Source organism: Lygodium microphyllum, chromosome 5 (genome assembly GCF_053477565.2).
Source record: "Lygodium microphyllum isolate KBCC chromosome 5, Lygodium_microphyllum_v1.1.10, whole genome shotgun sequence".
NCBI lineage: Eukaryota > Viridiplantae > Streptophyta > Polypodiopsida > Schizaeales > Lygodiaceae > Lygodium > Lygodium microphyllum.
In genome coordinates, this window is record NC_141139.1 from 171,204,633 (window position 1) to 171,220,375 (window position 15,743).

Sequence of the window (15,743 nt, forward strand, 5' to 3'; positions counted from 1 at the left end):
TCTGTGATTTGGGTTTTGGCGCTGTGCCTCTTGCCTTTGATTGACACTTGTCGTCAAAATGGCCAGCCTTTTGACAATGTTAACAACACCTATTCTTCTTAGGTACATTTTGCTATCCAGGTTTGGATTGAGACTAGGAGTTTCCTTGCAATTCCCCTGCTTGATTTCGATTTTGATTTGAAGTTTGATTTTGTTTACCCTTCCCTTGATTCCCCTTTTGAGAATGAGTAACAAGTGTCAAAAGATGACGTACCAGCGAGAAAGTAGGGTTGGCGGGGAGGAACATGGAGTGGACTCAGCAAACATGGAGAAGAGAAGAGAAGAGAGAAGAAACTCTGATGAATGGAATGATGAAGTTCTGAATCATGGAGTGAATGTGATACAAGGGACCAAGGGTGCTGTAGTACAAGGAAGATGATGAAGACAGCCACGAACCGTGAACCGCAATGTCCTCTTGAAGGGGTGTGAGGGTAGTGGAGAGGCTGGAGAGAAGAGGTGACGGACTGAGTGAATCAGCCATAAGGAATGAATAAGAGAGTGGCCTATAAATAAGCACAATCAGTCTAGGATGGCGCCTCTTTCTGGGGCTGCAAACCCTAAACGCAAAACGCAGAAACGCAAAAACGCAAATTGCGGGTGAAGGGTTTCTCAACACTCCCTCTCAAGCCCAAAAAGGGGAACAAGAGAAGAGTGAGATGGAGATGCAATGCTACATGCTGAAGAATGCTCATGCAAGTAGGTGCCACTTGGACAGTGTCCCTTGTGGGGAAATTGTTCACTTGCCCAAGCGTCCTAGTACAAAGATGATGAAAACATGCAATGTATAGGAGGAATGTTGGATGTGGTGCCGAGAACCATAAGGATATGCCCGTACTCGATCTCGGGAGGTGGTTGCATGCTGACTGAGGGATGAAGGCAAGAAGAGAAGGAAGAAAATGTAGAGGATCCCTAAGATCCAAGATTTCCACCGAAAAGGAAACTTGTAGTAAAGACTAGTAGATAGAGTGAACTGGAGAACCCGAAACACAACCTCAAGAGAGAAGCCACTAGCTCTGTGCATCTGTGCTCTGGAAGGAATATGAAGGCCTCATCACCAAGTCGCGGCTGAACCTCGGAGGTCCCGATCTAGGTGGTACCGGAAGATCTTGGGTATCAGTAGAAAAGATGACTGGTGGAAGATAGCCACCCCAAGAAAGTAGAGGATGGGTGAAGAACTTCATGTGGAGTAGGTTCTCGCTCTGAGGTGAGAGGTGGAGGGGCCCCCACTGAAGTTAAAGAAGAAGTAGATGCCCCCTCTGAGGGCAAAGAAATAACATCCCCCTCTGAATCCCCCTCTAAAGTAGATAGAGAATCTAAAAACTCATAGATCACGGACTCCGAATTGTCTGATGACGAAGGAAGTGCCGTTGGTCGTACCAAAGAAGGTATCTGGGATGCCGAAGAGCTCCCAGAGGTAGCCTCTCGAACTTGAGTAGTTGAGGGTGGGGAAGGGTAGGGCTTAGAATGAGCAAGAGGTGGGCAACAGTTGCTGTCTCTCAGTGGAGCAGACTGGGTAGTTGAAGAAGAGAAAGGAGTCGAGTAGCCATTGTTTCTCGACGAAGGAGCGGACTAGCGAGGAGACAATATTAAACAATCACTGTCTCTCGATGGAGTAGATTGTAGAACCGCGGGCCATGGTAGCCACTGTACCTGAAAATAGGTGGGAGAAGACTGCCGCTGGCATTGCGACGATCTCCAGGAGGTCAGAGCGCCAATCGATTCTCCATGTGCTCGAAAGGACTTAGTGCACATCGGATGCGTCTTATTGCCTTGAGCATAGTACTCTGATAACCGATGTAGAACGATCTTTGTGGCCCAGAAAGGAGAGGTGGCACAAGGAGTGCTTGGTGGAAGATGCATATACTCCGGGGGGGTGGGGAGCAAAGGTCGAAGTCGGCAAGCATCGGTGGTGTGTCCGGTGATGCCACAGTAGGAGCACCCAGTAGTTTGGTCATTTGTTGGTAAAGAAGCCATGGATATCGGTGTGCCTTGCTGAAGAAGGAAGAGGTTAGCTACCATGAACCATGAACCGCAATGTTTGCCTCAAGGGGTGTGAGGGTAGTGTGAAGCACGAACCGCAATGTCCGCCTCAAGGGGTGGGAGGGCAGCGGAAGGCTGGAAGTGAGCTGCCAGTGGGAGGAGGATGCGACTAGTAGTAAGAGATTACAACCAGTAGGAAAATGTAGGTGAGGAGAGAGAAATACTAAAAACGCAGGCAGCACAGCCTGCAGGACAGAGAAAGAATAAAAACGCAGGCAGTAGGAGAGAGAAAGACTAAAAACGCAGGCAGGACAGCTTGTAGGAGAGAGAAAGACTAAAAACGCAGGCAAGACAGCCTGCAGGAGAGACAAAGACTGAAAACGTAGGCAGTAGGACTGTGATAATGTGGCAAGCTGTACGGCAGCAGGTCTGCACATGAACAGCAGTAGCCTGGTTGGAATTAGCTTCAAACTGCGTGAAGAGGACTGAAAATTAGGCACCAACTGATGGAGGCAGCAATGGACGGCTTCGGCTGAGATATCCTCCGCGAATGGGGTGTGGACAGCAAGCTAAAACACCTGAAATCTGCAAAAACGAGATGTTGATGCAGCGGAAGAAGAAGAGAAGTGGATGCCAAACCTGCCAGCGATGTTTGCCTTCACTGGAATGGAGGATCTTTGCCACTGTTTGAGCAGAACGGGCTTTGATACAATGCAAAAGATAACGTACTAGCGAGACAGTAGGGTTGGCGGGGAGGAACACGGAGTGAACTCGGCAAACATGGAGAAGAGAAGAAACTCTGATGAATTGAATGATGAAGTTCCGAATCATGGAGTGAATGTGATACAAGGGACCAAGGGTGCCGTAGCACAAGGAAGATGATGAAGACAGTCACAAACCACGAGCTGCAATGTCCTCCTGAAGGGGTGAGAGGGTAGTGGAGAGGCTGGAGAGAAGAGGTGATGGAATGAATGAATTAGCCGTAAGGAATGAATGAGAGAGTGACCTATAAATAGGCACAGTTAGTCTAGGATGGCACTCCTTTTTGGGGCTGCAAACCCTAAACGCAAAACGCAGAAACACAAAAACGCAAACTGCGGGTGAAGGGTTTCTCAACAACAAGAGCCCCCTTTGAGGGATTATTCATATGAAACTGATTGAACAATCGTGTATAATGCAATAGCTGACACTCAAAATTCATAGAATGTGGGTAAATTGGACAGAGAAACCATTTCTTGCACAAAATTGAAGTATTTACACGGTAGCTTGTTAAGAAACAATGTGACCTCATCGTCAGAGGACTTAGGAGTCCCTGTAGTGGAGAACTCGGCAAGGAGACGCAGATACCCCGCCAACTTGTCTTTTAAGTCATCTCAGTCAGAGATTTTAAAGTTCTGAAGCTCATGGTGAAGATTTATTCGATAGGTGCTACCCCGAGCCATGTAATGGTCAATCAAGTGTGTTCATTGCTCTGATGCTAAGTCAAAATGCTGAAGTAGAGAATGAAACTCAGGCAATAAGCTCGGCATCAGCTCGGACAATAGTGGAGGCATTCCTAGCCTTCCATGAGTGGATGACCTCTTATGAAACAAGTGCAGGATCGGGTTGGAGTTCCAACCCTTGCACAAGATCCCATAGGTTTTACGAGTCAAGGACATGTCTCATCAAATTCGATGAAGTTGTAAAGTTTGACATGTTAAAACGTGTCTTGTCATTGAATGCATGCTTGGCAGAAGATGAGGTAGAACCATGAGGTGTCGGGAATGTGGGGTAAGATGGATGTGGAGGATAAGGTGGTGGTAGTGTCTGATAAAGAGGAGGAGGAGGAGGAAGAGGCGGGTAGGTAGAAATAGGTTGTGAGTGTCCAATGAGTGTCGATTGATACGGAGGCACTGAACATGAATGTTTCCATAAGGTGCCGGTGGAGGTGGAGGCACTGGGACATGTAAGCCTTGTCCAAACGTCAGCTGGGACACAACATAATGACCAGAGGGTCCACTAGGTAATGCTATGGAGGCAAATTGTGGCACCAATTGATCCATATCCGGAAGAGATTGGGGGGAATACCCAAGCTGCAATGATCCCAAAAGTGTGTGAGGAAAATGTGGAACACCACTCGGCTAAGGAAGAGATGAGGTCCTAACAACAGTGCTTAAGTTTGAAGAACCCCTCGGTGTGGTGAATGAAAACACATGTGATCCTACATGAGATGCAACATGTGGTGCACTTAATGGAGGCTGAAAGAATGTGGCAGTGGAATAAGAGGGTGGGATGAGAGGAAGATTAAATGGATTTGTGATAGGTGTAGATGTGGGAAATAATGTGGGTTGCTTTTGTCCATTAATTGCATTAAATTGAAATGATGATGATGAAAATGCACATATTTCATTTTGACCTTTGAAAACAAAATTGTTTGAAGGAAAAGAAGGGGAAGGAGTACTCACAATTTCTTGTTTCAATTGCTTACCTAGTCTTGAGTTCATAAAGAAATATTTGTCTTCCTCATTACTCATAAATCAAAAATTGTTTTGCATGCATCCTTCATCATGAAAATCATCCATACCAATAGGAGAAGGAGAATCATCATTAACAAAATCTGAAATGGTAGACATACCTGGCACCGGAGAGAATAAGTATGAAGGCAATGGAGTATATGCTGTCAATTTCCTCTTGTGGGTGGCTAGTCCTTAGTGGAGATTCCGCCCTTCCTGCATGGTCAGTAGATTAATGTACCGAATCTAAAGGGTGAAATTCAGGTTTATCTTCTATTTGTTACTGGGCTCTATGTATAGAAATGAGATTGTACTCAGCTGTAGCGAGCTCGTAAGGTCGTGGAACTCCATGGTAGTCCAATGTCTGTCTAGCCATGTCGGGAGCTTGTGAAGCAAGTTGCGAGGCCCACTCTGACTCGTTCCTTGATGGATTTAGCTCGAATCTGAGAAGTGGTGCAGAAGTGGTGTTCGAAGAAATCCGGCCTTCTGTTGTTCTTGCTTCTTGTGTATAGCTTTCAGATCAAGGCCCAGGTTTCTCTCAAAGAATTCGACTTTGATGCTATGTAAAGAAAATACCCTAACACAGAAACATAAATAACACCGTACGACAAAGCATAGACTGATAGAAGAACATAGTTAGGGTTAGGGTAACTCAGAGACAATGAACACAGAGAATGAATCAAGTGATATGACTATTAAATATACAATGCTCATGCAGCAAACACACTATGCATTGAATGAATGTTGAAAACTCCCGTCTCTCAAGGGTCAGGGTAGGGGTAATGAGTTGGAGAGTGTGTCGTACACTGAATGGATCCCGAATCATAGCAAGGCACCCTCTTGAGTGTCGAATAGCAGTAAATGCAGCCTGTGTGGCTGGACTTGATGCAGACGGTAGTCTAGAGGAGAGTGTGCTGTAAATGCAGGCTGAGGAGAGAATTTGCAAACTCAGCAGGGAGGAGAGAGAAAACAACAGCGAGAGTCGAGAGGAGAGAGAAAACTGGCAGGGCAGCAGCTAGGACGTGCAAACACAGCAGTATGTTGATGTGGCAGGCTGTACGACAGCTGGATGGGTGGACAGTAGCAGTCAGCTGGCTGGAAACAGCAGGAAAATGATGATGGAGGGCTGGAAACAGGCACCAGATGAGTGAAGATTGCAATGGACAGCTTGGACAACAATGTCCTCTGTGAACCGGGTGTGGGCAACAAACTGAAAACACTTGAAACCTGCAAAAACGAGATTGGGGCTGAATGGAGGGCAACATACCTATTTATAGAAAGTTTGGGCCCTCCTAAGTGGGTTTGTGCTTATGGGATACAAATACTCTCTAGGAACACATTTCTTTTTAAATAAACAAGGTTTCTTCTTAATTAAGCATGTTTTGGGGCTGTTTAAGTGAAGCTAATGCATTTTTTAGCTCAACAATCTTTATGTTTGTAATGAAAACTTGAGTTGCATTGTTGTTCCATTTGTTTGTGCTGCCATAATCAAAACTAGATGTCCTTATTGTCTTTGCTTTGTAGAACAATCCCATGTACTCATGTGTGTTTGCATGGCTACATGTTTTGACAGCGGCAAGTTCAAATCTTCCAGCAAGGGAGCACTCATATATACAAGCTACAGCCCAAAGAAGAGGCTGGAAAGTAAGCATATCATTTCCTGAACTATTGTTACATAGCCTATTTATCTGGATCTTCTATTTTAACTGAAATTTGCAGGTTCAAAGGGTTGAATGCTGATGATATGCTGGTGTATCAAGTAATTCAGCAGTCTGGAAATATGGGTACCATCATTTTTTGACGCATTTCCTTCAAAATCAATAAAAATTACCTCTTCAAGGGAATGCTAACTCAAAGTCAAACACAGGTATTTGGACAAAAGACATGAAACGGAAAACAAATTTGCAGCAGCCTCAGGTTGCCAAAGCCATAAAGAACCTAGAAGCTAGGAATTTGATAAAGGCAGTCAAATCAATCTCAGTAAGATGCAAAATGTTCTTTCTCATCAGGTTCTTCATATTTTGTCTATTTCCTGAGGTGGCAATTAGTTTTCGAGCTTTGCTAATATGCTTGGGTTTGCTTGTAGAGCAAAGGCAAGAAAGTGTACATGCTGGCTGAATTGAAACCTTCAAAGGAGCTCACTGGTGGGGCTTGGTACACAGATAACCAGTTTGATTCAGAGTTTATAAGTGTCCTGAAGCAGCATTGTGTGGAGTTAGTATTGAAACAAGTACGAGTCTTGATACTTACACCAGTCCAATTCGCAATGGGATTTGCATTTGGGTGTTTACCAACCCGATATATTCTAAAATGATACAACATATGAAATTTTGTAGGGTTTAGCATCTGTGGAGACTGTTGCTGATGCTGTGAGAAAATCTGGAATCACAAAAGAAGAGCTAAGGGTTAAAGACGTCAAGCAGGTACTTGGTTTTCTTGTTGTTGAAATTGAAAACAGGATGAAGCAACTTGAAGGTCGTGGTTATTCTACTGAAAGATTGGTTTTGAAAGCTTGTGCTTCACAGTATTATTTTTGCTGCAGCCTGAGTCCCAATGATCCTCTGTTGTGTAATCTTTGCATCCTTTCGCCACCTACTGGTGTCAGCTTAGGTTCATGTGCTGACTTCCAGGTGGCCAAAGACACATAGACAAGTGTGGTAGTGTGGACAGAAATGCAGCCCAGAGATTCTTCTGGGTGGAGAGATACCATGGCCAGCTGGATATTTGGGTGGCCAAATGGAGGATGGTTGGATGCAGCACAGGACACATGGCAGGCAGTGCCAAAGCCATATGGAGATGATGTTGGTACTGGTGGCAGTGGTCAGCTACACGATGACAGCTGAGACAGGCAGGGGTTAGTGTGGTGACAGGTCTATGGTCCCAATTGTTGGACAGTTGGGAACCAGGACGGGGAGGTTGAACCTGCTGTCAGGCAGCCAAGAACCCCCTGATAAAGGTGTCCTGTCCTACAATGTCGGTTATCCATATCAGGTCTTCCTCAGCATTTCACAGTGGTTTTTGCAGTAACAGTATGTGAGACAGCAGCCTATACCTAAGCGGTATTTCAGTGTGTTTGTGTCAGTGGAGGAGTACCAAATGTGTTGATCAAGATGGAGGCAGCAGTATAATAGGTGTTTCAAGCGAATGTGGATTGCAGGAGGAAACTCAAATAGTCAGATATGCAGTGATTCATCCCCTGTATCTCTGATTCATCCCTTGTGCTTCTTTTCTGCCATGTAAAGGGTTTTCTTCCTTCTCTGTTCCCTCTCCCTCTCTCTAAGTTGTGCATCTTAGTGCTAGGCACCTTACAGCAGTGTCAGGGGGGGAAGGCACTGGATGCTGCAACATTTTTTTCTTCTTCCATATTTTCCACCAAAATGGGAGGGGAAGAAGGAAAATGCAGAGAGGATTGGAACATTGAAGAGCAATTATGAAGGTGTGAGGCTTTAAGATCTGACACTGGGAACACTAGGTCTAACAAAGTGTGTGAACATGACTAACAATGGGTATGCTTAGATGAATGTATAGTCAATGATGGAGGAAGCCAGCTGCAATGTGGGTAGAGCAGAAGCAAAGGCTCAAAGTTGGCGTATAAGAGAGCACACAAGCCCCTATGACTTGAGGTCAGCTGCAATGTGGCTGGAACAGAAGCAAAGGCTCAAAGTAGGGGTATAAGAGAGCACACAAGCCCCTATGACTTGAGGTCTTTTTTTTGCAAATAAAGCGTGGCTAATTATATTACTTAAGAAAAAACCTGAATACAAAGAAGTGCTCATGCTCGACACACTAGTTGGAGCTGATGTAGAGTCACAGATATATCAAGTATACAAGTCTCTCAGGGTGGTCTAGGGGGGATGGGGGCAAGAAGCCATGGAGGGGGGGGGTGTATCGCCATCTAGGGTTGCTTGCCTGCATCACGAAAAACAGGTCTTGGCTGCTCCAAGTGCGCATGAAATGAAAACGGAGCTCTTGACTGTCACAACTCTATAGAAACAGAATTTGTATCCTTTTTCACTAATTTGTCTATATAATGATTTATTAAATTTATTTTCTTTGCACTAATTAGATATAAAGAAAAGTGCATTGGAGCTGGCCACTGATGAGTGGTCACAGGTTATGGTGGACCCACACAGTGGGTTAGAGAAAAGATAGTTCACACTTCCACCTATATGGCCCGATTGGGCGCCTGTGACTAGAACTCACGCATATCAGAGTTAAACTCGCACACAGAAAGGATTGATGCCTTGAAGTGTGGGTTAGATCCACCAGAACAAATAGTTACAATCAACAAGATGGCATGATCATGAAATGCTTGTATAATGTGCATGTGTGGGCTGAAAGCTTGAAATGCACATTTCTTTGCATAGGAAAGTCACATGAAGATTTGGATACCATTTTTGTGATGTACACGGAAAAAGCTTTCATATGACACCCATATTGGGGGGGTCCCTAAATTTTAGGAGATCCGTAAATTTTAGGAGGTCTCTAAATTTTAGGAGCCTCGAATTAGCCTAAAAATGCTAGTCCTAAAAAATAGGGATGTCATTCTAAAAATAGTAAGTTTTGTACTCTGACTGTGCTTACTAAATTTGGTTGTTTCTATTCTTGATAGTATTCAACCCAAAAAGAAAGGCCATAGAGAAGAGACAAGTGTCAAGACACTTGTCACACAAGTTTCCAAGTGTCCCACCACTTGTCACATCTCATGACATGTGGCGGGACACTTGTCTTGTGCTACTCCACTTTTCCCTTTTGTACTAGCTCTCCCCTCTCCTATAAATAAGAGCTCGTTTTTCTTCATTCAACATCATTTTTCTTTGCTGTAAACTCATGTACAACACCCACAGATAGCCAGAAATTGGCACCATCCATCCCCATCATCATCCCCCACTTCTCCATTATCAAATTCCTCCATATTCCCTCTTCTATCATTGCTGTTTTATAGGACAGCAAGCCTGTAAATTCATTACAGCATCTTCTTCTTGAGCTCTTTCTTCCATTTTAGCAACAAGAAGCAAGCCCTATCCATGTACTGCTGATCAACGATGGAGAAAGGCTGATTTTCCCTTTTTCTTCTCTCATACTGTAAAGAAATCAGTTCTTATCATTGCATAATAGATAATGCATGTGTGTTTGTACATCTTTGCATGATCTTGCGAGAGTGAGAATTACTTATTCTCACTCTCAGGTTGATTGTAACTGAGCTCTTCCCTAAGGGACTTGGGTTAAGCAGAAATACATTCCTTCAGGGGGGGGGAGGGGGGTTGCCCATCTTCAATCCTCAATCTTGTCTCCATTTCTTTTACATTTTCATGGCTGTAATTTTGTGAGTAATTTTCATTTTCAGCTTTAAGTGTTCATTCTCTTTTATATTAAATCTCGAAAACAAGCGAATATCATAATTGTTAAGCATACTATGTTGTTCGGGGCGTTTATATTGACAAGCTCGAGACTTGCCCTGCACCTAGTCCCATCGGCCGCGAAGGGAGTGGATGATGGAGGTCTAGAGCTCTGCTAAAGTTGCCTGTACAGAATGTCTCTCCCTGCCAAAAATCTCCTGACAGTGCGCCTTTCAGATATGCTATCTGGTGAGACTCCCTATGATCTCCCATACCTCAAAGTGGTTTATTGTGGGCTCTAGTACTTGGCGGATGGGTAGAGTCTCCAAGCCGACCATTGTGCATGACCCAGCCTCAATAAAGAATATCGTGTCGTGCATCCCAATCTCTTACAGAAGGTGACAGCCTTAGCTAACTACCTGCCAGCAGAAAGCTCCCCATGAGATACATCCAAGATTGGGTGCTATATGGCGGAGGATGCGGCATGCTCTTCTCCACACAAGCTGCATCACCTCACATAACCAGAGACAATGCTTTGGAGTTTCCAGAAGCTGTTGTGTGTAGCGTTTACACCCTCCATCCTTTTGCATTTGGGTTAACCAATTCCTTATCGCTAGGCCTCCATGTGCCACCAACCATAATAAATACGGTACCCTTCTTGGCCTTCAGCTATCCCATAGGCATCGCCAGAAAGTTCATCGGAAAGTATCCATGATGTTCTGCTCCGCCGAGTACTTGCTATGCGACGACGCCCAATCTATGTCCTCCTGCATCAGTACATGTTTGCCAATCTTGGCTGTGTACTCCAGGAACCTCGGTGGCTTCTTGGCGACCGCAATGGTCGGCCATAGCCATTCTTTTGGATCCCACTCCAGCTCATCAAGTGGCCTGCCCTCCCAAATCCAGAGGCGCAACTCTCGGAACTCCTCCCAGAAAACATAGAGGTCCAGCCGCCATGTCTTCCCTTGAAGGCCAACCACCCGAATCCTCCTCCACGAAAGGACAACTATCCCCTCATCTTGCTGCTCTCTGTCAAGGGCCAGATTCTCCCCCTCGTGCACGATGAAGAAGGTCCCATGTGGGGCACCACCTACTCTACTTGCCACTTGTAAGGGAATACTTGGCGGTGAAAACTTAGTAGCTTATACCTCTCTGGGCTCTATTGGCTCTTGTATCAAGGGGCCAAGCCACTCCTTAGGTATTGCTACGTCAATCTCTCTTCTCCTCAACTCAACTCCTCTCTGGCAACTTGATGTCCGCTGTAACACCTCCTCTTCCACCATCGTATACATCTCCTGCCAGGTCTTGATGGTGCGAGCCAGGCCGGCCTCCCAACCAGCCCACTGGATATGGGGGTGCTCACCAATCTGTACCCACTCCTGATCTTTGACCTGGGGGCTCCAAATCACTGGCTGGCGTTCTATCTCCTCCTAGTAGCCTGGGGAGCTTTGAATTAGGGCCTTACAGAGGCCCTGCCACACATGAAGTAAGCTACGTAGGAAGGGGGATTTGGGGGCTATGATCTTGGTGGTTGTGAAGATCCATCTCAAGGAGAGTCTCCAATCATCGCCAAGCCTTGGTCTACACTCCTGGAGACCCTTTTGTAGTAGGACCTTTCAGGTCTGCCCTCCTGGTGTGAGACCACGGACTACTAGCTTGCCCAAAAGGGCCATACTCTGATACTTTCGGTCTATGATCCCAAGCTCTCTCTTTGACCGATGTCGGATTATGGTCGCCTACGCCACCTTGGCCCGAGAGTCCCTGGGACCGTCTGACCCGGCCAAGAGGAAATTCTGCACTAGGCGGCAAAGTTGAACTACATAGGACGAGGAGAAGCACCAACACGAGGCGATGTACCAAGCCGTCGCTAGGAGGACCTGGTTAACCACCAGGGCTTGGCCCGCTAGGGAAAGGCCAGCAGTACTCTGGTAGGTTAGCTTGTTAGACAGTGTCATTTCTTGGAGAGTCGGCCAATCGGACAGCAGAGCAGTACGGCAGCAGTACAGCGAGCGTGGATGCCACATCAGCAGGGCAGTCAGGTGCCACGTGGCATAGGTACAGTCGGACTGCAGTTCTGTGCAGTCGGCTGCATTAAAATGTAGCCAACCTGGTGCTGGGAATTTCTATTTTTTTTGGCTAATTATAGTCGGTTTTGTGGACACTCCAGCATTCATCTTTTCAGATTCTGATCTTGAGATTTGTTGGCTGAGACAGGCTGTGCTCGGGCTGACGGAGATCGAGGTCATCAAGTCAGAGACATACGCAGATATTTCCTCTGCTTCCTTGTGTATTTCTGCACTCTTATACAGTATACTACACCGCAGATTTTCTGCGTTTACACTATCTCCTTCTCTCTCTCACTCCTCTCTATGTTCACTCTCTCTCAGTCTTTGTCCTATGCTTCCGTATCGCTGCACTCTGACAAGGTATCGGAGCGGTGAAGATGGACTAACTGAGGGCTGAACCTATCTGAAGAGGAGATTACAGTGCGACACAAGGCTGCGTTTCCAAGATTTGAGGGTGAGCGGGAGGGCTGCGCATTGGATCAAGGTTGAAGTGAGCGTGGGTGTGTGGGAAAGGAGTCTAATCAGTGAATTTGCTGCAGGGGGTTATTGCTGTTTTCGAAGGGGAGGAAGGCTGTGTTTGAGGCCTTCCATTGCAGATTTTACCTTTTCATCGCCTCCGGTAGGTGAAGAAGGTTTGGGCAGCGGAGGAATCAGCCCTAGAAGGCTGCGTTTTCACAGTCAGAGGGGGCTGATTTTGCGTTTGTACAGGTATTGCACGTTAACATGTCTACAGAGACTGAATTGGAGCTCCAGGCAATCATGGACAGGAAGGTGCCTGCCCTACCAGCTCTTCCATCAGATCAAAAGCTTGATGGTGACAATTACTGCATCTGGCGGGTGATGATGTTGGCCATTTTGGAGTCTTATGATTTGGCGGAACTGGTGATGGAGGAGATTAACAGGTCCTTTGTGAGGGATGAGTCCAAACTCTCTTCCAATGCTCGTGCGGAGTTGACTAAGGCCCAGTCTCATTGGGACAAACTGAATGCCAGGATTCCATCTTTTTTGTTTTTGTGTTGCACCGCAGCCGTGATAGCTCATATCGAGCACTTGACGGTGGCTCGTGAGATATGGTTGGAGCTCGACCAGATGTACAATCGGATGATCCTGATGAAGAGGGTTTCTTTGGAGGTGCAAATGCAGACTTTGTCCGTAAATAAGTCTTCTTCGCTTCGGAAACACATCAACAAGCTTCGGCAGCTTCGGATGTATTTTCAAAATGCGGGGAAGCCTATTTCCTTCGAAGGCATGGCGATCACTTTACTATCCCAGTTGTCGCCACGATTTGATACTTTTTATTCCGCTCTTATTGCATCAGGGCGGGAGTCGACTCTTCGGTAGGAAGAGTTGGTTCCTATGGTCTTGGACCAAGAGGAATAATTAAAGAGACAAAATGCTTCCAAATCAGAGGCATTAGATGGTCAAGCCTCTCAGAAGAATGGAAAGGACCAAAAGAAGAAGGAGGACAACAAATCCAAGAAGGACAAGGAGAAGGAATCGACGTGCCATATTTGTGGAAAGACCAGTCATTGGAAGAAGGATTGCCCCGACAAAGACAAGAAGGATACCAAGAAGAAGGACATGAAGGATTCTAGAGCGGTGGCTGCACCCTCATCAGTTGCTTTTCTACACTTAGCAGTCATTGAGGACTCTACATCGAAGACTTCTAATGCTGCGATGACAGCTCTCCAGGCTCGAGAGTGGATTGTGGACATTGGTGTCTCATGGCACATGACTCCTTCTTCCGTTGGTGTTGCCCATTTGCGACCTTCGCATGGGTAGATTCTTATTGGAGACAGCTCTTCTGTATCTATTGTTGGGCGGGGTGAGATGTAGCTTATTCCAGATGGACGTGGTGGTACTCACACCTCTGAGGTGTTGCATGTGCCAGGTTTGGGGTATCATTTACTTTCGGTCCATAAGATTTGTGCTCTTGGCCTCTTGGTGGAGTTTGACAGTGATACTGTTCAAGTCCTTGATCGTGGATCAAGGAAGGTTCTCTCTGCAGGGTATGAGGAGAATGGCATCTACAAATTGAAGTCTTCTTCAGCTCTAAATTCTCTTTTTCTTACTTCTCAGACATAGTCCGAGTTATGGCATGCTCGGTTTGGCCACTTGAACTACAAGTATCTTTGGAAGGCATCGCGAGGGTCGTTTGTCCGAGGATTGCCAGACATAATGGTAAGCCATCAGCTTGTGTCTCCTGCATTCGTGGGAAACTGTATCGGGATGCGATTCCCAACAAAGCTTTTAGGCGGTCTACTTCACCCATGGAGCTTGTATCTACGGATCTTTGTGGCCCGATGAGGACCGAGTCCGTGAAGAGAAGCTTGTACTTCATGTTGATTGTAGACGACTACAGCAGGATGACTTGGGCCTATTTCTTGACTTTGAAGTCGGAGACTTTCTCTCACTTCAAGGATTGGCTTCTCTTTGAGGAGAACCATTCTGGCCGGTGATTGAAGACCTTGCGTTCAGACAAGGGAGGTGAATTTATGTCTAATGAGTTTTGCTCATTTTTGTGCAGATAGGGGCATTCACCAGGAGTTTACTAACACCAACACTCCCCAAGAGAATGGCATTTTGGAGTGGAAGAACCGAAGTGTGATCGAGATGGCACGCACCATGACGGAGCACCGACAGACACCTCAGTTTCTGTGGGTCGAGGCAGTGGCTACCGCAATTCACATCCTCAATCGATCTCCCAGTTCGACCATTGATAGGATGACACCTTTTGAGGCTTACTTCGGGACTAAGCATGATGTCTCTTATTTTAGGATCTTTGGGTGTGACGCTTATGTGCACATTCTGAAGACGCAGTGTGATAAGTTCGAGGCGGCTTCCCGACAATACGTTTTTGTTGGCTATAGCTCCTAGTCCCAAGGTTATCATTTGTTTGATCCCGTTAAGCGGGATGTCTACACGAGCCGAGATGTGCGGTTCGTGGAAGTTCCGGCCACAGAGGAGGGTGAGGAGCACCTTGTCCTTGGAGATCTTGGGGAGAGTTGGGCTCCTGAGACAATTCCTTTGGAGCTAGAGCCTCTTGATGGAGATTTTTCTTTTGATTCAGAGTCTTCTCTTCCACCAGCAACCCTCGAGGAGCTTCCGCCGGTGGATGTTCCTGAGTCTTCAGTAGATGGAGAGCGATGGGGAGAGGTTCTTCCTCCCCCTCGTTGGGCGTGTGACACACTCCAAGATTCAGGGATCGAGGGGGTCCCTGAGGAGTGGGAACTGCAAGATAGACCGCGGAGGTCACGGAGGAACCAGACACATTCTTCGGAGCTTGTTTGCTCCAACTATTGTTTGCTGACCCGTGTTATGCAGGATCGAGAGCCCACTTTAGTGAAGGAGGCTTTGCAGTCTGATCATTGGCGGAAGGCTATGGAAGCCGAGTTGGAGGCTATTGAGAGGAATGGCACTTGGTCTCTTGGGCCTTGTCTCTCTCACAAGAAGGTGATTGGTGTCAAGTGGGTCTTCAAGCCCAAGTACCTTAGCGATGGTTCTTTGGACAAGCACAAGGCTCACCTTGTTACTAAAGGTTTTGCTCAACGCCCGACATTGATTTCCATGATACTTTTGCCCCCACTGCTCGTATGGCGACTATTCGAGCTGTTCTTGCCTTGGCTGGCCATAGAAGATGGGATGTTTATCAATTGGATGTGAAGTTGGCCTTTCTTAATGGTGACTTGCAGGAGGAGATCTATGTTGAGCAGCCTTCTGGCTTTGGATCCTCGGATGGGAAAGTTTACAGGTTGAAGAAGGCCTTGTATGGCCTCAAACCAGGCTCCGTGTGCATGGAATGAGAAGATTGACTCGTTTCTTCAGTC

General features: G+C 46.3%; 1 protein-coding gene across 4 annotated transcripts in view; it reads left to right on the top strand.

Moving 5' to 3' along the window:
• The window catches only part of LOC148036691 (uncharacterized), a 60,661-nt gene that overhangs the window by 12,763 nt on the left and 32,155 nt on the right, over positions 1 to 15,743 (top strand). For all 4 annotated transcript variants that reach the window (XR_015690976.1, XR_015690977.1, XM_087678742.1 and 1 more), the window contains exons 3-7: positions 6,085 to 6,155; positions 6,231 to 6,295; positions 6,379 to 6,491; positions 6,598 to 6,741; positions 6,848 to 6,934. Coding sequence is in view for 2 of the 4 variants with exons in the window: in XM_087678742.1 (XP_087534868.1) it covers positions 6,085 to 6,155; positions 6,231 to 6,295; positions 6,379 to 6,491; positions 6,598 to 6,741; positions 6,848 to 6,934 (480 nt within the window). In the remaining 2 variants the exon portion in view is untranslated. The remainder of the gene's footprint in view (positions 1 to 6,084; positions 6,156 to 6,230; positions 6,296 to 6,378; positions 6,492 to 6,597; positions 6,742 to 6,847; positions 6,935 to 15,743) is intronic.